Below are 21,691 nucleotides of genomic sequence, written 5' to 3' on the forward strand. Positions count from 1 at the left end.
AACAAGAACCATATGATACTCTCAATAGATGCTGAAAAAGCATTTGACAAAGTACAACATCCCTTCCTGATCAAATCTCTTCAAAGTGTAGGGATAGAGGGCACATACCTCAATATCATCAAAGCCATCTATGAAAAACCCACCGCAAATATCATTCTCAATGGAGAAAAACTGAAAGCTTTTCCACTAAGGTCAGGAACACGGCAGGGATGTCCATTATCACCACTGCTATTCAACATAGTACTAGATGTCCTAGCCTCAGCAATCAGACAACAAAAGGAAATTAAAGGCATCCAAATCAGCAAAGTAGAAGTCAAATTATCACTCTTTGCAGATGATATGATACTATATGTGGAAAACCCAAAAGACTCCACTCCAAAACTGCTAGAACTTATACAGGAATTCAGTAAAGTGTCAGGATATAAAATCAATGCACAGAAATCAGTTGCATTTCTCTACACCAACAGCAAGACAGAAGAAAGAGAAATTAAGGAGTCAATCTCATTTACAATTGCATCCAAAACCATAAGATACCTAGGAATAAACCTAACCAAAGAGACACAGAATCTATACTCAGAAAACTATAAAGTACTCATGAAAGAAATTGAGGAAGACACAAAGAAATGGAAAAATGTTCCATGCTCCTGGATTGGAAGAATAAATATTGTGAAAATGTCTATGTTACCTAAAGCAATCTACACATTTAATGCAATTCCTATCAAAGTACCATCCATCTTTTTCACAGAAATGGAACAAATAATGCTAAAATTTATATAGAACCAGAAAAGACCTCGAATAGCCGAAGGGATATTGAAAAAGAAAGCCAACGTTTGTGGCATCACAATTCCGGACTTCAAGCTCTATTACAAAGCTGTCATCATCAAGACAGCATGGTACTGGCACAAAAACAGACACATAGATCAGTGGAACAGAATAGAGAACCCAGAAATAGACCCTCAACTCTATGGCCAACTAATCTTCGACAAAGCAGGAAAGAATGTCCAATGGAAAAAGACAGCCTCTTCAATAAATGGTGCTTGGTAAATTGGACAGCCACATGCAGAAAAATGAAATTGGACCTTTCCCTTACACCACACACAAAAATAGACTCAAAATGGATGAAGGACCTCAATGTGCAAAAGGAATCCATCAAAATCCTTGAGGAGAACACAGGCAGCAACCTCTTCGACCTCTGCCGCAGCAACATCTTCCTAGGAACAACCCCAAAGGCAAGGGAAGCAAAGGCAAAAATGAACTATTGGGATTTCATCAAGATCAAAAGCTTTTGCACAGCAAAGGAAACATTATCAAAATCAAAAGACAACTGACAGAATGGGAGAAGATATTTGCAAACGACATATCAGATAAAGGACTAGTGTCCAGAATCTATAAAGAACTTAGCAAACTCAACACCCAAAGAACAAATAATCCAATCAAGAAATGGGCAGAGGACATGAACAGACATTTCTGCAAAGAAGACATCCAGATGGCCAACAGACACATGAAAAAGTGCTCCATATCACTTGGCATCAGGGAAATACAAATCAAAACCACAATGAGATATCACCTCACACCAGTCAGAATGGCTAAAATCAACAAGTCAGGAAATGACAGATGCTGGCGAGGATGCGGAGAAAGGGAAACCCTCCTACACTGTTGGTGGGAATGCAAGCTGGTGCAGACACTCTGGAAAACAGCATGGAGATTCCTCAAAATGTTGAAAATAGAACTGCCCTATGACCCAGCAATTGCACTATTGGGTATTTACCCTAAAGATACAAACATAGTGATCCAAAGGGGCACATGCACCCGAATGTTTATAGCAGCAATGTCCACAATAGCCAAACTATGGAAAGAACCTAGATGTCCATCAACAGATGAATGGATCAAGAAGATGTGGTATATATACACAATGGAATACTATGCAGCCATCCAAAGAAATGAAATCTTGCCATTTGCGACAACATGGATGGAACTAGAGCGTATCATGCTTAGCGAAATAAGTCAAGCAGAGAAAGACAACTATCATATGATCTCCCTGATATGAGGAAGTGGTGATGCAACATGGGGGCTTAAGTGGGTAGGAGAAGAATCAATGAAACAAGATGGGATTGGGAGGGAGACAAACCATAAGTGACTCTTAATCTCACAAAACAAACTGAGGGTTTCTGGGCGGAGGGGGTTTGGGAGAAGGGGGTGGGATTATGGACATTGGGGAGGGTATGTGCTTTGGTGAGTGCTGTGAAGTGTGTAAACCTGGTGATTCACAGACCTGTACCCCTGGGGATAAAAATATATGTTTTTATAAAAAATAAAAAAAAAGGACAGGTTTGTCAGGAAGTAGTACATGGGGGTGTGGAGGTGGGAGTCTGAGCTGATGGCCAGGATGATGATCAAGTACATAGAGAGGAAAATCCCAAATATGAGGGGCTGCATTTCTGGGTCCTCTGAAAATCCCAGGAGAAGAAACTCTGAAATTTTTGTATCATTGCATGCTTCCATGTGGTGGCAGTGACTACAAGGAAAGAAAAAAAAGAGAACATACAATTGTTCATGTAAATGAGCTTCATTTATTTATTTATTCCTCTTTTTTTAGCTTTACTTTAAATGTCAATTAAAGTAATTACCCCTATGGTGTACATTTTGTTTCAAGTGAACAATGGAGTGACTCAACACTTCCATGCATCATCCAGTTCTCATCACAAGTGCCCTCCTTAATCCCCATCATCTTTTTCACCCAACCACACTTACCATCTCCTTTCTGGTAAACATCAGTATGTTCTCTGTAGTTAAGAGTCTGTTTCTTAATTTGTCTTTTTCTCTCTTTTTCCCCAATGCTTATTTGTTTTGTTTCATAATTTCCACATATGACTGAAATCATATGACCCTTGTCTTTCTCTGACTGACTTCTTTTGCTTAGCATACTACTCTCTAGCTCCATCCATGTCATTGCAAATGTGTACACACACACACACACACAATCTTCTTCATTCATCTGTTGACTAACATCTGGCCTGTTTCCATAGTTTGGCTATTGTAGATGATGCAGCTAAAATCATCCCAGTAAACTTATCCATTTTAAATAGTATTTTTGTATTCTTTGCATAAATACCCCAGAAATGCAATTGTTGGATCAAATAGTTTGTTGTTTTTGTTGTTTGTTTGTTTGTTTACATTTTGAGAAAACTACATACTGTTTTCCAGATTAGTGCATTCCCAACAGGGCAAGAGTATATCCTCTCCTACACATCCTAACCAACAACTGCTGTTTCTTGTGTTGTTGATTTTAGCCATTCTGACAGGTGTGAGGTAATACTGCAGTATACTTTTGATTAGGGGTAAATGGGCACTATTAACAGAATGATATGCTACAATTTATATTTTGTTATCAATAAACGGATATTTCTCATATAGATCTGATCTCATTTAAGGGAAGCTACCTGACATCTCTGAATTCTTGTCCATTCAGTCCTATCCCTAAGAGTACAGGTATTAGAGTTTTAAAGAGAAATGCTTTCCTGCATTTGGGGAATATATGCTGTGACTGACCTCTAGACAAAGACCATAGTGTTTCATGATGCAAAAGTCCATACATCCTTTGGATAAATATATAGAAGTTCACTTGCTGGGCTGTAGATTAACTCTATTTTTTTCTTTTTGTTACAATTTTTTTTAGTTATTTTAAGCATAACAGTATTCATTATTTTTTTGCCACACCCAGTGCTCATGCAATCAGTGCCCTCTATAAGATGCACCACCTGGTACGCAACCTCCCACACCCCTGCCTCTTCAAACCCCTCAGATTGTTTTTCAGAGTACATAGACTCTCATGGTTCACTTCCCTTTCCAATTTCCCCCAACTCCAATCTCCTCTCCATCTCCCCATGTCCTCCATGATATTTGTTATGCTCCACAAATAAGTGAAACCATGTGATAATTGACTCTCTCTGCTTGACTTATTTCACTCAGCATAATCTCTTCCAGTCCCGTCCATGTTGCTACAAAAGTTGGGTATTCATCCCTTCTGATGGAGGCATAATACTCCATAGTGTATATGGACCACATTTTCCTTATCCATTCATCCGTTGAAGGGCATCTTGGTTCTTTCCACAGTTTGGTGACCATGGCCATTGCTGCTATAAACATAGGGGTACAGATGGTCCTTCTTTTCACTACATCTGCATCTTTGGGGTAAATACCCAGGAGTGCAATGGCAGAGTCATAGGGAAGTTCTATTTTTAATTTCTTGAGGAATCTCCATACTGTTCTCCAAAGAGGCTGCACCAACTTGCATTCCCACCAACAGTGTAAGAGGATTCCCCTTTCTCAACATCCCCTCCAACACGTTGTTTCTTGTCTTGTTAATTTTGGCCATTCTAACTGGTGTAAGGTGATATCTCAATGTGGTTTTAATTTGAATCTCCCTGATGGCTAGTGATGATGAACATTATTTCATGTGTCTGATAGCCACTTGTATGTCTTCATTGGAGAAGTATCTGTTTATATCTTCTGCCCATTTTTTGATATGATTGTCTGTTTTGTGTTTGTTGAGTTTGAGGAGTTCATTATAGATACTGGATATCAACCTTTTGTCTGTACTGTCATTTGCAAATATCTTCTCCCATTCTGTGGGTTGCCTCTTTGTTTTTTTGACTGTTTCCTTTGATGTGCAGAAGCTTTTGATTTTGATGAAGTCTGAAAAGATTCTTTTCACTTTTGTTTCCTTTGTCTTTGGAGACATATCTTGAAAGAAGTTGCTGTGGCTGATATCAAAGAGATTACTGCCTATGTTCTCCTCTAGGATTCTGAAAGATTCCTGTCTCATATTGAGGTCTATTATCCATCTCCAGTTTATTTTTGTGTGTGTGTACGGTGTAAGAGAATGGTCGAGTTTCATTCTACATATAGCTGTCCAGTTTCCCCAGCATCATTAATTGAAGGGACTGTCTTTTTTCCACTGTATATTTTTTCCTGTTTTGTTGAAGATTATTTGACCATTGAGTTGAGAGTCCATATCTGGGCTCTCTACACTGTTCCACTGGTCTATGTGTCTGTATTTTTGCCAGTACCATGCTGTCTTGGTGATCACAGCTTTGTAGTAAAGCTTGAAATAGGTAACGTGATGCCCCCAGTTTTATTTTTGTTTTTCAACATTTCCTTAGCGATTCTGGGTCTCTTCTGATTCCATACAAATTTTTGGACTATTTGCTACAGCTCTTTGAAAAATACTGGTGGAATTTTGATCAGAATGGCATTAAAAGTATAGATTGCTCTAGGCAGTATAGACATTTTAACAATGTTTATTCTTCCGATCCAAGAGCATGGAATGGTCTTCCATCTTTTTGTGTCTTCCTCAATTTCTTTCATGAGTGTTCTGTAGTTCCTCGACTACAGATCCTTTACCTCTTTGGTTAAATTTATTTTCTGGTATCTTATGGTTCTTGGTGCTATAATAAATGGAATCTATTCTCTAATTTCCCTTTCTGTATTTTCATTGTTAGTGTATAAGAAAGCCACTGATTTCTGCACATTGACTTTGTATCCTGCCACATTGCTGAATTGCTGTATGAGTTCTAGTAGTTTGGGGGTGGAGTCTTTTGGGTTTTCCATATAAAGAATCATGTCATCTGCGAAGAGAGAGAGTTTGACTTCTTCCTTACCAATTTGGATACCTTTTATTTCCCTTTTTTTTTTTTCTGATTGCTCTTGCTAGGACTTCTAACACTTTGTTGCAGAAGAATAGTGAAAGTGCGCATCCTTGTCTTGTTCCTGATCTCAATGGGAAGGACTCAAGCTTTTTCCCATTGAGGATGATATTTGCTGTGGGTCTTTCATAGATAGATTTGATGAAGTTAAGGAATGTTTTCTCTACCCCTATATTTTGAAGCGTTTTAATCAGGAACGGATGCTGGATTTTGTCAAATGCTATTTCTACATCAATTGAGAGGGCCATGTGGTTCTTCTCTCTTCTCATATTAATTTGTTCTATCACATTGATTGATTTGCAAATGTTGAACCATCCTTGTAGCCCAGGGATGAATACTACCTGGTCATGGTGAATAATATTTTTAATGTGCTGTTGGATCCTGTTGGCTATGATCTTGTTGAGAATCTTAGCATCCAAATTCATCAGTGATATTGGTCTGAAATTCTCCTTTTTGTTAGGTTCTTTGCCTGGTTTGGGGATCAGGGTAATGCTGGCTTCATAGAAAGAGTCTGGAAGTTTTCCTTCTGCTTCAATTTTCTGAAACAGGTTAAGGGAAAATAGGTGTTATTTCTTCTTTGAAGGTTTGGTAGAATTCCTGGGCTCTTGTTTTTTGGTAGGTTTTTGATTACTGCTTCAATCTTGTTACTAGATATTGGTCTATTCAGGTTGTCAATTTCTTCCTGGTTCAATTTTGGGAGTTTATAGTTTTCCAGGAATGCATCCATTTCTTCTAGGTTGCTAAGCTTATTGGCATATAACTATTGATAATAACTTCTGATGATTGTTTCTACTTCCTTTGTGTTTGTTATGATCTCTCCCTTTTCATTCATAATTTTATTAATTTGGGCTTTCTCTCTTTTCTTTTGGATTAGTATGGCCAATGGTTTATCAATCTTATTGATTCTTTCAAAAAACCAGCTTCCAGTTTCATTGGTACGTTCTACTCTATCTCTGGTTTCTACCTCATTGATCTCAGCTCTAATCTTGGTGATTTCCCTTCCTATGTGTAGAGTTGGTTTGATTTGTTGTTGATTTTCCAGTTCTTTATGGTGTAGAGACAGCTGCTGTGTTCTGGGTTTTTCAATTTTTTTAAGGGAGGCTTGGATAGCTATCCATAGCCTTAGCCTTAGCCTTAGGACCGCCTTTGCTGTATCCCATAGGTTTTGGACTAAAGTGTCTTCATTCTCATTGGTTTCCATGAATTGTTTCAGTTCTTCTTTGATCTCGTGGTTGATCCAAGCATTCTTAAGCAAGGTGGTCTTTAGCTTCCAGATGTTTGAGTTCCTTCCAAACTTTTCCTTAGGGTTGAGCTGCAGTTTCAAAGCATTGTGATCTGAGAATATGCAGGGAATAATCTCAGTCTTTTGGTATCAGTTGAGTCCTGATTTGTGACCTAGTTTGTGGTCTATTCTAGAGAAGGTTCCAGGTGTACTTGAGAAGAATGAGCATTCTGTTGTTTTAGGGTGGAATGTTCTGTATATATCTATGAGGTCCATCTGGTCCAATGTGTCATTCAATGCTCTTGTTTCTTTATTGATTATCTTGTTTTTAATTTTTTTTTATTTTTTATAAACATATATTTTTATCCCCAGGGGTACAGGTCTGTGAATCACCAGGTTTACACACTTCACAGCACTCACCAAAGAACATACCCTCCCCAATGTCCATAGCCCCACCCTCCTTATCCCAACCCCCCTCTCCCCAGCAACCCTCAGTTGGTTTTGTGAGATTAAGAGTCACTTATGGTTTGTCTCCCTCCCAATCCCATCTTGTTTCATTGATTCTTCTCCTACCCACTTAAGCCCCCATGTTGCATCACCACTTCCTCATATCAGGGAGATCATATGATAGTTGTCTTTCTCTGCTTGACTTATTTCGCTAAGCATGATACGCTCTAGTTCCATCCATGTTGTCGCAAATGGCAAGATTTCATTTCTTTGGATGGCTGCATAGTATTCCATTGTGTATATATACCACATCTTCTTGATCCATTCATCTGTTGATGGACATCTAGGTTCTTTCCATAGTTTGGCTATTGTGGACATTGCTGCTATAAACATTCGGGTACATGTGCCCCTTTGGATCACTACGTTTGTATCTTTAGGGTAAATACCCAATAGTGCAATTGCTGGGTCATAGGGAACTTCTAATTTCAAAATTTTGAGGAATCTCCATGCTGTTTTCCAGAGTGGCTGCACCAGCTTGCATTCCCACCAACAGTGTAGGAGGGTTTCCCTTTCTCTGCATCCTCGCCAGCATCTGTCATTTCCTGACTTGTTGATTTTAGCCATTCTGACTGGTGTGAGGTGATATCTCATTGTGGTTTTGATTTGTATTTCCCTGATGCCGAGTGATATGGAGCACTTTTTTTTTTTTTTTTTATAATTTTTTTATTTTTTATAAACATATATTTTTATCCCCAGGGGTACAGGTCTGTGAATCACCAGGTTTACACACTTCACAGCACTCACCAAATCACATACCCTCCCCAATGTCCATAATCCCACCCCCTTCTCCCAAACCCCCTCCCCCCAGCAACCCTCAGTTTGTTTTGTGAGATTAAGAGTCACTTATGGTTTGTCTCCCTCCCAATCCCATCTTGTTTCATTTATTCTTCTACCCACTTAAGCCTCCATGTTGCATCACCACTTCCTCATATCAGGGAGATCATATGATAGTTGTCTTTCTCCGCCTGACTTATTTCGCTAAGCATGATACGCTCTAGTTCCATCCATGTTGTTGCAAATGGCAAGATTTCATTTCTTTTGATGGCTGCATAGTATTCCATTGTGTATATATACCACATCTTCTTGATCCATTCATCTGTTGATGGACATCTAGGTTCTTTCCATAGTTTGGCTATTGTGGACATTGCTGCTATAAACATTCGGGTGCATGTGTCCCTTTGGATCACTACATTTGTATCTTTAGGGTAAATACCCAATAGTGCAATTGCTGGGTCATAGGGCAGTTCTATTTTCAACATTTTGAGGAACCTCCATGCTGTTTTCCAGAGTGGCTGCACCAGCTTGCATTCCCACCAACAGTGTAGGAGGGTTCCCCTTTCTCCGCATCCTCGCCAGCATCTGTCATTTCCTGACTTACTGATTTTAGCCATTCTGACTGGTGTGAGGTGATATCTCATTGTGGTTTTGATTTGTATTTCCCTGATGCCGAGTGATATGGAGCACTTTTTCATGTGTCTGTTGGCCATCTGGATATCTTCTTTGCAGAAATGTCTGTTCATGTCCTCTGCCCATTTCTTGATTGGATTATTTGTTCTTTGGGTGTTGAGTTTGCTAAGTTCTTTATAGATTCTGGACATTAGTCCTTTTTCTGATATGTCGTTTGCAAATATCTTCTCCCATTCTGTCAGTTGTCTTTTGATTTTGTTAACTGTTTCCTTTGCTGTGCAAAAGCTTTTGATCTGGATGAAATCCAAATAGTTCATTTTTGCCCTTGATGCTTTGATGATCTGTCTATTTCTGAGAGAGGCATGTCAAGATCTCCTATGATTAGTGTATTCATATCAATATGACTCTTTATCTTGAGTAACAGTTTTCTTATGTAATTGGCTGCTCCCATATTGGAGGAATAGCTATTTACAATTGTTAGATCATCTTGGTAGATAGTCCCTTTAAGAATGATGTAGTGTCCTTCTGTATCTCTGACTACAGTCTTTTGTTTGAAGTCTAATTTATCTGATATGAGAATCGCTACTCCAGCCTTCTTTTGAGGCCCATTGGCATGAAAAATGCTTCTTCATCCCTTCACTTTCAGTCTGAGTGTATCTTTAGGTTCAAAATGGGTCTCTTGTAGGCAACATATGGATGGGTTCTGTTGTTTTATCCAGCCTTCAACCTTGTGCTGGTTTATGGGCGTATTTAGGCCATTCACATTGAGAATGATTATTGATAGATACATTTTTATTGACATCGAGTTACCTTTGATGTCTTTCTTTTTGTAGATTGTCTCTATATTTCTGCTCAATACTATTCAATGCAATGGATTTTTCCTCCTTTATACAACCCCCGTTAATATTTCCTGCAGTGTCGTCTTTGTGGTTGCATAGTCTTTTAAGCCTGGCCAGTCTTGGAAACTCTTTATCTCTCCATCCATTTTGAATGTCAATCTTGTTGGATAATCTATTCTTGGCTGTATATTCTTCTCATTTAGTGCCCTGAATATATCTTGCCAGCACTTTCTTCCTTGCCAGGTCTCTGTGGACAGGTCTGATGTTATTCTGATGGGCTTTCCTCTGTAAGTAAGGAGCCTCTTTGTCCACGTGGCTTTCAAGTGATTATACCTACAATTATGATTCCTCAATTTGACTATCAAGTGTCATGATTTTTTTTTTGGAATGTATAATCTTGGGTGGAGACCGTTCAGGTTCTAGTACATGAACGCTGGTTCCATTTGCAAAATTGCAAAAATTTTCATGAAGAACTTGTTCCACTATATCTTCTAGACTTCTTTCTTTCTCCTCCCCTTCAGGCATTCCAATAATTCTGACATTGGAATGTTTCATGGCATCATTTATTTCCCTGATTCTGTTTTCGTGGTTTCTAAGCTGTTTGTTCCAGGATTCCTCCTGATCCTTTCTCTCTGTTTGTCCTCCAGATCTCTAATTCTATCTTCTGTCTCAGTTACCCTAGCTTTGAGAGAATTTAGATTTGATTGGAACTCATTGAGAGCATTGTGAAGCTCAGCCCTGGTAGCTTTCAGCTCAGCCCTAACATTGTGAACATCATCTCTCGTTGCTTTCAGCTTGGCCCTAATCAATTCCATTTGGTCATCCATGGCTTTCTCCAACTTAGCTATTGCCTGGATAATTGTTAGCCTGAATTCTCTTTCTGACATATTGTCTATGTTGATAACCATTAGCTCTGTTGCAGAAGGTCCATCCTCTGTATTTTTCTTCTGTTGGGCATTCCTCCTCCTAGTCATTTTGGTGGGAGATGACTGAACAGATGTAGCTGGATGTATTGACCGTGGTGCAGTCAAGGTGCACCCTGGAACACTTCTGAGAAATCAGGATTCCCCACCCAAACGAGAGACAAAAGAAAAGAAAAAGAAAAAAAAATAGAGAGAAACAGGAAAGAAAGGGAAGATTAAAAGGAAGGTTCAGCACAAATTGGCCCAAGGTAAGATTTAGGAAGTAGACAAACAAAAACAGACAAACAAAAAGACTGATAAAAGTATATGACAAGAGAAAAAATATATATATGCAAATAAAGGAAGTACCTCATCAAAAAGAACCCCAAGTGTAAGATTTATATACTATCAGGACAAACACAAAAACACAGAAACACTGTTGTTAGAAAAAGATGGGAGAGTGGTTATAAATTCTCAGTGTGTGCAAGGAACGTTGTTTTGTTTCTTCCTGGATGTATCTTGATATCTTTGTTAAAGGACTCAACTTTCCTAAGATAAATGGGGATTAAAAATTGGTTCTCCTATAAGGGTAGTATTGATTGGGGAAAGGGGATTACTTTGAAGTTTAACTCTATGTGAATATTAGAAAATAAAAATAAAAAGGAATAAGTGGTGGGGGGATGTGAGTTCGGGGTATCAGGTGGTGGGTATTATAGAGGACACGGATTGCATGGAGAACTGGTTTTGTGAAAAAATATTGATACGTTATGCTGAAAATACATAAATTAAAATAAAATTTTTAAAAAAGGAGTAAAGTAGACTAAACTAAACTAAAATTTAAAAAGAAGAAATTCAAAAAATAGAAATTCAAAAGAAAAACATAGGTGTATATATCAAAAAGTTTAGGGTAGAAGGTTATTATGGAATTTGATATACTGGATAGTTCAGTGTGATGGTAAATAGGTTAAAAAATTATCTATATAAATAAAAAAATTGAGGGGCGCCTGGGTGGCTCAGTGGGTTAAGGCCTCTGTCTTTGGCTTAGGTCATGATCCCAGGGTCCTGGGATCGAGCCCCGCATCAGGCTCTCTGCTTGGTGGGGAGCCTGCTTCCTCCTCTCTCTCTGCCTGCCTCTCTGCCTACTTGTGATCTCTATCTATCAAATAAATAAATAAACAAAATCTTAAAAAAAAATTGAACCAGAGTAGTTGGGAACGAGTAAAAAATAAAAGTTTTCCTATGAAGTAGTGGTGGTTGTTCTCTTGTCATCCTCCCCCCCCCCCTTGGTTTGTTTTCTGGGGGAGGGGCCTGCACCGTGGGTTTTCAGTCAATAATGTTCCCTGAGTTAAGTCCTCCCACCCCCCTCAAGGGGGTGGGCTCTGAGGAAACTGTTTTTTTCAGGCTTTTCTTCTCTGGCAGTTTTTATGTTTGTTCACTTTTTTTTTCTCTCATCTTGACCGCTTTTGATGGTTTTTGTAGTTTTAGAAGAAAACAAAGTGCATCCTGTCCTCCCTCTCAGAGAGAAGCCTCAGTCTGGCTGCAGAGCCCAAATAAGTTCCCCTGTGGCCGCTGGCAGAGCAGGTTTCGAGTCGCTGTCACTGGGGATGCAAGATCTTTTGCTTGTACCCAAAGCCATGGCAGTGGCAGCTGTCTGGGCAGCTCCACACTGCCAGAGAGGTTCCAAGCATCAATCGCACACTGAGATTTTGCCGCTGGCCCAGGCTGGGAGTGCCTGGTCTTTCTGGGTCTAAGAGTGCCCAACTTGCGCACACCTCTTTCAGGGGAGGCTGTGGGTCACGCAGGGGTCTCAGGCTCTGAGAACAGGGTGCAGGTCCAAAAGCACCAGGCTGGGCCTTTGCGCGCCTCTCTGAGGAGAGAGTTTGGTGCTTGTATCTTAGGCTCTGAAACAATGGCACATATCAAAGGGTGCTGGCTGGGCCTTTGTACCTCTCTCAGGGAAGGATGAGGGGCCCTCAGCTCTCAGGCCCTATAGCAGGGCTTGCATGTTTTGCCACCCGGCGTGGCTCACATCCCCTCACAGGAGCTGGACCCCACACGTTCTCTGGAGCGCTGGTGGCTTAGGGACCAAGAACTGGTTTCTCCGTCGCACTTTCTCTGGCTCAGTGCCTGGGGAGGCTATCCTGGGACCAGAGACTTAAGCCCCTGTCCATAGCCACCCCAATTCCCACAATTTTCCCCCCTCCCTGGCGATCCTTTGCTCTTTTGGAGTGCTTTCAACCAGTCTCCAAGTTAATGCTGGTCCCCAGATACAGGGCACTCTCATTCGTATTGGGGGTATTACTTTCCAACCTGTCGCCTCTGGCTCCCTCCCCCTTTTGTTTATCTTCTGATATCAGTCTGCAGTTCCCACACTGCTTTACCTGCCCACTGGCGTCTTCTGCCCCTATAGAGATCCAGACATGTATAATTCTGATCTCAGTCTGATTTCATAGGTGATCGAATTCTTTGGTAGGTAATCAGCTCACTTTAGGGTACAGGTTGAAAAGGCGCCTCCTCCTACTTCCCCGCCATCTTGTCCCCCTTGAGTCAATTTTTAGTCCGAGTAACTCTATTTTTGACATTTTAAGGGACTTCCATACTGTTTTCCAGAATGGCTAGACCAGTTTACATCCGCACCAAAAATGCAAGAGAGTTCCCCTTTCTCCACATCCTTTAAAATACCTGTTTTTTTTTCTTGTGTTTTAATTTTAGGAATTCTTACTGGTTTGAAGTTATATCTCATTATAGTTTTGATGTATATTTCCATGATGATGAGTGATGCTGAGCATCTTTTCATGTATCCTTAGTCATCTGTATGTCATCTTGGGAAAAATGTCTATTCATGTCTTCACCCATTTCTTAACTGGTTTATTTTGGGGGTGGGGTGTTGGGTTTAATAAATTCTTAATAGACTTTAGCTACTAATTATTTGTGAGATATGTCACTTGCAAGTATCTTCTCCCATGCTATAGGTTGCACTACTAGATATTTACCCAAAGGATAGAAAAATACTAATTTGATAGCATACGTGTATTCTGATGTTTATAGCAACATTATCAACAATAGTTTAACTATGGAGAGAGCCCAAATATCCACCAACTGATGAATGGATAAAAAAGAGTTGAAAAAAAAAAATATATATATATATAATGGAATATTGCTCAGCCAGAGAAAGACCATCACCATGTGATTTCACTAATGTGTGGAATATAAGAAACTTAACAAACTAACAGAGTGGGAGAAAAAAAAGTTGAGGCAAAATAGGAAACAGATTCTTATCTATATGGAACAAACTGAGGGGTTTTGGAGGGAGGTGGATGGGGGTGGGTGAAATAGATGATGGGTATTAAGGAAGGCATTTGTGGTAATGAGCACTCAGTGTATGGTGGGGTTAAATCACTAAATTCTACACCTAAAACTACCAACACACTGTATGTTAACTAATTGGAATTTAAATAAAAACATGGATAAAAAAAGTCCATACAATCCAATAATGGAGAAAGGATATACATAATAAAATTTAAAAATGATATATAATGTCACATAGTGACAGGTTCTGTGAAGGAAAAAATAGGTAGGAATAAAACAGAGTGCGTGGGGAGGATGCTATGTTTTAATAGAAATTCAGGAAAACATGCCAAGATAGTGACATTTTAAAGAGACTTCCTGAATGACTAAGCAGGAGGCAGAAGGATATCTGGGGGAGGTGGGTGAGCAGCAAGGATAACGGAGAAAAGACCCTGCAGAAGGCACTTACTTCACCTATGCAAATCTCAAAATGCAGTCAATGTGGTGAGGGAATGAACAGGAGGGAGACAGATGAGAGGTGGTGGCAGAGAATGTTGAGGAAGGAGGTGGCTTTCCTGCCATTGATGGGACTTCAAGACACAGGGAGTCCTTACTTCGCATAGTGTTCTCTGCATTTTATTAATTTTGTTCCATGGTATTCTTTGAATAGAGATAGATCCCTTCATTATTTCCATCTGTTGGTTAACATTTTGGCATTTAAGGGTCATATGTTGGAGCATATGAACTCCGTTACCATTGCCCTGAGGATTGCTCATGCCCCACAACAACCACATACACACACACACACTGCACTCTGACCTCCTGGCACTGTGTTACTATCATGCCTTTCTCACCCCCAGCCACAATAATGTCAAAAGAAATGGTATAAGTCTAGCTGTCAACATTAGATTTTTTTCATCCTGAAGAATATGTAAATGGTACTTAAATTCTAGTTAGTAAGCCTCCCAAAGACAAGGAAACAAGTGGCTCCATTTTAATATGATCACACTGTGTCCTATATTTAAATAAATATAAAAAAGAGGTTCAAAAACACAGGAAAGAAATGGACACAAGGGTCAAAGGAGACCTAATAAACTCAGGGGGTCCCTGAGAGACTGTGATGAGCAGAAATCATCCCTGGCAGCATTCCATTGCCAGTCACATGCCCTGATGCCCAGAATAATTAACAAATCAGGAAAATAACAATATATATAAACAAGAAAGGAGTGGTATTTTTATGATGTCAAGACATTTTAGTGATTGACTCTCCCTTTAGAAAAATGTGCAAATGGAATAAACCTGTAATTTACAACAGAAAATACACAGCGTAGCACACAATGTAGGATGATAGAAGGGGATTTTTAAAGATGAAATAATAAAACACTTCCTAATGAGTTTAAGTGCAAAAGGTTTGGAATCAGAAAACCAGGTTTTGAACATCCGTTCTACCACATATAATATGTTTGGACTTGGGAGAGACAACCAATCCATTCCAAATGTGAATGCCCTCACTCAAATAGTGGGGATAGCAGTATCCATCCACCTTGCTGTCTAGGGTGGCAGACAGCATTAGTCACTACATGCAAGAAGCCTACAGTACAGTTCCTCCCTGAGAGTAAATGAGTTATTTTCACCAATGAACATATTTGGCTGAGTTTTCTCTTCTTTTCATAAATGTCTCCATCATTTGCACACCTCTTGGAAATGAAACATTATAAAGTAAAGCTAGTGAGCATACCCCTTTTTGCATATGAAACACAAAATTTTTATGTGGATACTCACCTTGACAGAAGATGCTGAGAAATGCATGTATCAGGAACTGCTGTTGCAAGGGAATAGTTATCTGCATGAGTCTGTGTCTTTCTATAAATGCAGAATATGCTTAAAAACACCACATCCTAAAACATTCACTGCACATGCCTCAGATCTTAACACTCTGTTTTCATGCTCCCCTCTGCTTAAAACTCCTTTGATATGTTCTAATTTCACTGAACCACATTAGGTCCCCCAGTCCCTTCCCCTGTCTCATCCAATGAGTCTTCCATTCCCACCACATATTATCATCAATGATGCCTGTGTTGCTGGGTCCAATGGACACTTCTCTTTTGAGCACACTACATAAATTAATTATAAATGAATCTACCAAGTCTCAGGTGACCTCAGGAAAGGTTCTCTGGTTTCATTCTCTCTGATCCTCTCCTAAATAATTGCTGAGTTCTGAGACTCACCTGGGTGGGATCTATGAGATGAAAGTCTCTGTATGGAGGTCCCAATTCTTCCCTGGACAGTTGATTATGGAGACCAAAGATCTGTTCCAAGACAGGAAGGTAGGATGCAGTGAAGCATGGGTTCCCCAGCCAGACTTTGGAACAAAAGCACTAACCATGTTCTGTCCAGTCCAAGGCTTCACTTGCTGAGGTTCCGCAGCAGACGAGATACTTGGAGCTCTCTCTGTCTGCTCACCAGGCACTGTTTCCATTGTTACTCCCACCTCAGAGTACTCTGTTCTCTCTGTGGCACTGGTCTGGAGAGAAAGGAAAGTTTTCCTGCTGATTCTTCTCCTGGGAGACCAGATTAGAAGTCAGGTGAATCCAATTCTGTGTTCCTCTTTCTCATGACCTTACCTGTCTTCCAGAGTTCTAACCTCCTGGCACTTTCCCTTAACTTTGAGATGATACTGAATTTATTTAGTTGAGGGTTTGACTTATCTTTTATAGCTTCAGGATGCTAATAAATGAGTGATGTGACCCTCTTCATTTGTGGTTTGGAGAAAAAAGTCTAACTACTCGCCCTAGAGACTAAAACAAATTTTGTGTTTGATTCTCCAAAGTGTGGGCCCCTGAGTTGACATCAAACATATCTCTGAAAAGGACTTTTAGTAGGCAGAATAAAATCACCAAATATTTCCACATCTTAATCTACAGAATCTGTTGATATGTCTTGTGTCATGGCAAGGGAGAATTGAGGTTGCAAATGGTATTAATATTACTAGTCAGCTGGCCCTAGCATAAAGTTATTCCGATTATCCAGGTGGTCCTGATAGATCAAAAGGGTCCTCCAACTGTGGAAGAGAAAGGTAGAAGATTTGGAGTCACATAGAGATTTTGAGATGTTAAGTTGCTGACTCTGAAGATAAAGGGAGGGCACATAAGTCAGGGTTTAAAGGTGGCTCTATAGCTGGGACAGGTGAGAAAACCTCTTCTCCCCAGACCTCCAGAATGAACTCTTCTCTACAGACAGAGTGATTTTAGCCCAGGGAGACCTATTTCAGACTTGTGACTTCCAGAACTATCAGAAAATAAACAAATTTGTTTTCAATCAGCAACATGGTCATTTGTTACAACCACAATAAAAATCTAATCCAGACATAAATCCAATAACACTTTGTTCAAGGGAAATAATTCAGCCTTGGTTTTATTTATTTATATTCTCTTGGATAAGGATATACCATGTTGATGTCCTACTTTGAGTAAAAAAAGGAATCTGAGATCACTTTCAAGTTGTTCAACCCCAGGAGCTGGTGCAGAAAATTTCCCATGCCATGAGCCATGCTGACTTGCAGCTATTAACATAGAAAAAGTGAATCCTTAAGGCAATTTGTTCTATCTTAAATCTTGGTGTCTAACTTTTTACATACTTTAGCTTTCACACTAATCTAAATGTTCATTATTTTCATTCATATCCTCTCCCAATTTCTCTCAAGTTTACCTGTGACAGAAAAGATCACCAATAATGGGTCTGTGTGTGTGTGTGTGTGCAGATGAGTGCCCATATGTATAAAAATGCACATTACATACACCTCCCCATGGAAGATTTTTGTAGGGATCTACAAAATATGAACACACCATTGTTTATTAGTCACAATATCTCTCTGAAATTAGTTTTACTATCCCCATATTATCTTCAGAAATAAGAAAACTGAGGCTCAGAGGCATTAGATTTTAATTAGTTATGGAAAAAAGCAGTTAAAGCTTATTGTGCACTCTCTGGAGTTATATAGACACAGAATTATTTAGTATTTCCTCTATGCATAAAATGGTATACTTTTTTTAAGTTAATTAATTAATTAATTAATTTTTAGTGTAACAGTATTCATTGTTTTTGCACCCCACCCAGTGCTCCATGCAATCCGTGCCCTCTCTAATACCCACCACCTGGTTCCCCCAACCTCCCACCCCTGCCCCTTCAAAACACTCAGATTGTTTTTCAGAGTCCATAGTCTCTCATGGTTCACCTCTCCTTCCAATTTACCTCAACTCCCTTCTCCTCTCCATCTCCCCTTGTCCTCCATGCTATTTGTTATGCTCCACAAATAAGTGAAACCATATGATAATCAACTCTCTCTGCTTGACTTATTTCATTCAGCACAATCTCTTCCAGTCCTGTCCATGTTGCTACAAAAGTTGGGTATTCATCTTTTCTGATGGAGGCATAATACTCCATAGTGTATATGGACCACATCTTCCTTATCCATTCGTCTGTTGAAGGGCATCTTGGTTCTTTCCACAGTTTGGCAACCATGGCCATTGCTGCTATAAACATTGGGGTACAGATGGCCCTCCTTTTCACTACATCTGTATCTTTGGGGTAAATACCCAAGAGTGCAATGGCAGGGTCATAGGGAAGCTCTATTTTGAATTTCTTGAGGAATCTCCACACTGTTTTTCAAAGTGGCTGCACCAACTTGCATTCCCACCAACAGTGTAAGAGGGTTCCCCTTTCTCCACATCCTCTCCAAAACACATTGTTTCCTGTCTTGCTAATTTTGGCCATTCTAACTGGTGTAAAGTGGTATCTCAATGTGGTAAAATGGTATACTTTTTAGAAAATATTTTTTACTGAAGTGTAGTTGACAAAAATTTACATTTGTTTCTGGTGTGCAACTTAGTGTTCCAACAGACAACTCTTTATGTTACACTGTGTTCACCACAAATGTCAAGCTTATACTTTAAATAGGTGCTGCTTGTTATATACTATTAGACTTCAGTGATGTAGTTTAAAGGTAGGAGTCTAGAAAAGCATGGCTGAGGGTAGGATCTAGAGCACTGGTATAGCTGATTCACACTGAATAGGGATGGACAATATCCTTACTAACAAGAAAGAAAGTAAAGTGTCTATAAGGATATGGGAAAAATGAAATTAAATTAAGGCAATTCACCTTGGGTATGCCTGCTCTAAATCAATATCTGGTGCTAATTGTATATTCAAAGTTGGGCATTGAACAATGCCCAATGTGAGTAGAAGATAGGAAATCATTAAAAAAAAAGAAGTGTTTGTGTTGTAATAAGAAGAAGGTTTTGAAATTTTGCTTCATTGTATTTATGGTTATCCTGACACCAAGAATAAACCTGGTCCATCTGTTTGTTCGAACTTGGAGATACAAGTTGGGTATCGGGCTTCACCAGGAGATACAAACTTGCTCATCAGTGTTTGTAGTTGCTGTGGTAGGCTTTCTGGACAAGAAGCTGACTGACAGAATAAAAGCAGGAAACAGGTTCAAAAACACAAGTTTCTTTGTTGAGTAACTGCCTGACTTTAAGCTTTTTGGTTGTAATGTAACTGCCTGACCTGAAGCTTTTAATTTCTGAGGCATGCATTTCAAAGGCAGTCAGGTTGAGTAACCACACTATCCTGTGTGGGACACAATTAGCAGATAAGCCCTCATGCTGCCCAGTCCCAAAGGACCTATTCAAAAAGCCCTGGGTAACCTCCACACTGACACATGATTGACCCTGATTTTACCCATTTAGCACCCAAATTCTAATCATATAAAAATCTCCAATAAAGTATGAACCCACAAACCCTCACCAATATGGCCATGGATCCTAATAAATGTTGATCCCTCAGAGGGTCTCTGCCTCTCCCTGTCAAAGCATCTGTCCACCTCTGAGACCTCCCTGAATGGCCTTTGAGATCCCTCATGCCCTCTAGGACCTGTGATTAATAAACCTGGTTTTATTAGAGTTATCTGATGGGTGTTGCTGAGGTGTGTCTTGCAGTCACAGTAAGAACCCAAGGTCTGGTCCAGCGAGAGCAGAGGGTCTGGTCAGGAAAGCATCTGTGGGAATGTCCACAAGCGCAGGGGTGTGGGAGAGTGCCTGGGCTTTCCTAGCCTGAGCATCCCTGCCAGGATCCTGACACTTAAACCAAACAGTGTTAAAATCTACATTATCAGGAAGAGGATTGAGGATAGTGATGTAAAAAGCCTGACAGACTCAAGATGAAAACTATGGTTTTGTATTTTCATCTACAAAAATGTTATGAGAAGGGCTTAATGGCCAAGTGAAGTTATTTCCAGATGAAGAATGTAACTCATGATTATTCTTGAGGGAAATCTAGGGGAAATTTACTTGGCATGACATAAGTCATTTGAAATAGAATTACTTTTAAGAAATCCATCTTGTACCATGTAAGATACAGAAATTTCCAGGCATTTGTGACCAAGGTTCAGGAAAATATTGGGATTGTATAAAAATGGAAAAATTATGGATGCCTGGGTAGCTCAGTGGGTTAAGCCTCTGCCTTTCACTCTGATCATGATCCCAGGGTCCTGGGATCTAGCCTCACATCGGGCTTTCTGCTCAGTGGGGACCCTGCTTTCCCCTCTCTCTATGCCTGCCTCTCTGCTCAGTCTCTCGTATAAATAAATAAAATCTTTAAGAAAAAATGGACAAAGTGGAATACTGTCTACATCAGACAGAACAGAAAGTTAATAAGTGAGTTACTTAAATGTATGGAAAAGTTGAATTCAAATAATTAGAAATTCCAAGAAACAAATAGAAGGTGAAGAATCAACTTTCCTAGTCAGATAAAAGAATATCAGTTCCTGGCTATGAGATGTGAGGCCTGAAATCATGGGCACTTCTTCAACACAAGGACCATTGGCCTTTACATCACTGGAATCCCAGTGATTCTTTTCAGAGCCCTCTTTATGTCTCTGTTCCTCAGGCTGTAGATGAAGGGGTTCAGCATGGGTGTGACCACTGTGTACATCACTGAGGCTACTGCACCTGAGTGTGAGCTCTGGGTTGCAGCAGAGTTAAGGTATACTCCTAGGCTTGTACAATAAAATAAGGAGACAACAGAGAGATGAGATGTACAGGTGGAAAATGCTTTATACTTGCCCTGAGCTGATGATATTCTAAGTATGGAAGAAACAATCTTAGAGTAAGAATAAAGGATCCCAGCAAGGGGAGCACCACCCAGCAGGAAAGTTGCAAAATTCATCACCATGTCATTAAGAAAGGTATCAGAACAGGCATGCCCGACTACCTGGTTGAGTTCACAGAAAAAATGGGGGATTTCCACCTCTGTACAGAAGGACAGCCGCAACACGATTAAGCTCTGCAATGTGGAATTGAGAACACTCAGGATCCAGGACATGAGAACCAGCAGTCCACAGAACTGGGGGTTCATGATGACCATGTAGTGTAGGGGATGACAGATGGCCACAAAGCAGTCATAAGCCATCACAGCCAGGAGAAAGTCATCCCAGCCTGCAAAGATTATGAAAAAGTACATCTGCGTGATGCAGCCTGCATAAGTTATGACTTTGTTCTGAGTCTGGATGTTCCACAGCATCTTGGGGATGGTGGTAGAGGTGAAACAGATGTCTACAAAGGACAGGTTGGCCAGGAAGAAGTACATGGGAGTGTGGAGGTGGGAGTCAGAGCTGACAGCCAGGATGATGAGCAGGTTTCCAAACACAGTGATCAAGTACATGGAGAGGAAAAGCCCAAATATGAGGGGCTGCAGTTCTGGGTCCTCTGAAAATCCCAGGAGAATAAATTCTGAAATTCCTGTATCATTGCCTGTTTCCAT

General features: G+C 39.9%; 1 protein-coding gene across 1 annotated transcript; it reads right to left on the minus strand.

The window, feature by feature from the left end:
- Window positions 1-20,758: 20,758 nt before the first annotated feature.
- LOC101677018 (olfactory receptor 7A17-like) lies at window positions 20,759-21,691 on the minus strand. Its single transcript, XM_004781408.1, has one exon. It carries the CDS (start codon window positions 21,689-21,691, stop codon window positions 20,759-20,761), a length of 933 nt encoding a protein of 310 aa, XP_004781465.1.

The sequence above is a fragment of the Mustela putorius genome, unplaced genomic scaffold (genome assembly GCF_011764305.1).
Source record: "Mustela putorius furo isolate JIRA1106 unplaced genomic scaffold, ASM1176430v1.1 tig00000095_pilon_pilon_pilon, whole genome shotgun sequence".
Taxonomy (NCBI): Eukaryota; Metazoa; Chordata; class Mammalia; order Carnivora; family Mustelidae; genus Mustela; species Mustela putorius.

Excerpts from the sequence above, each read along its gene's own strand:
- LOC101677018 (XM_004781408.1), bottom strand. The coding sequence starts at position 21,691 with ATGGAAACAGGCAATGATACAGGAATTTCAGAATTTATTCTCCTGGGA.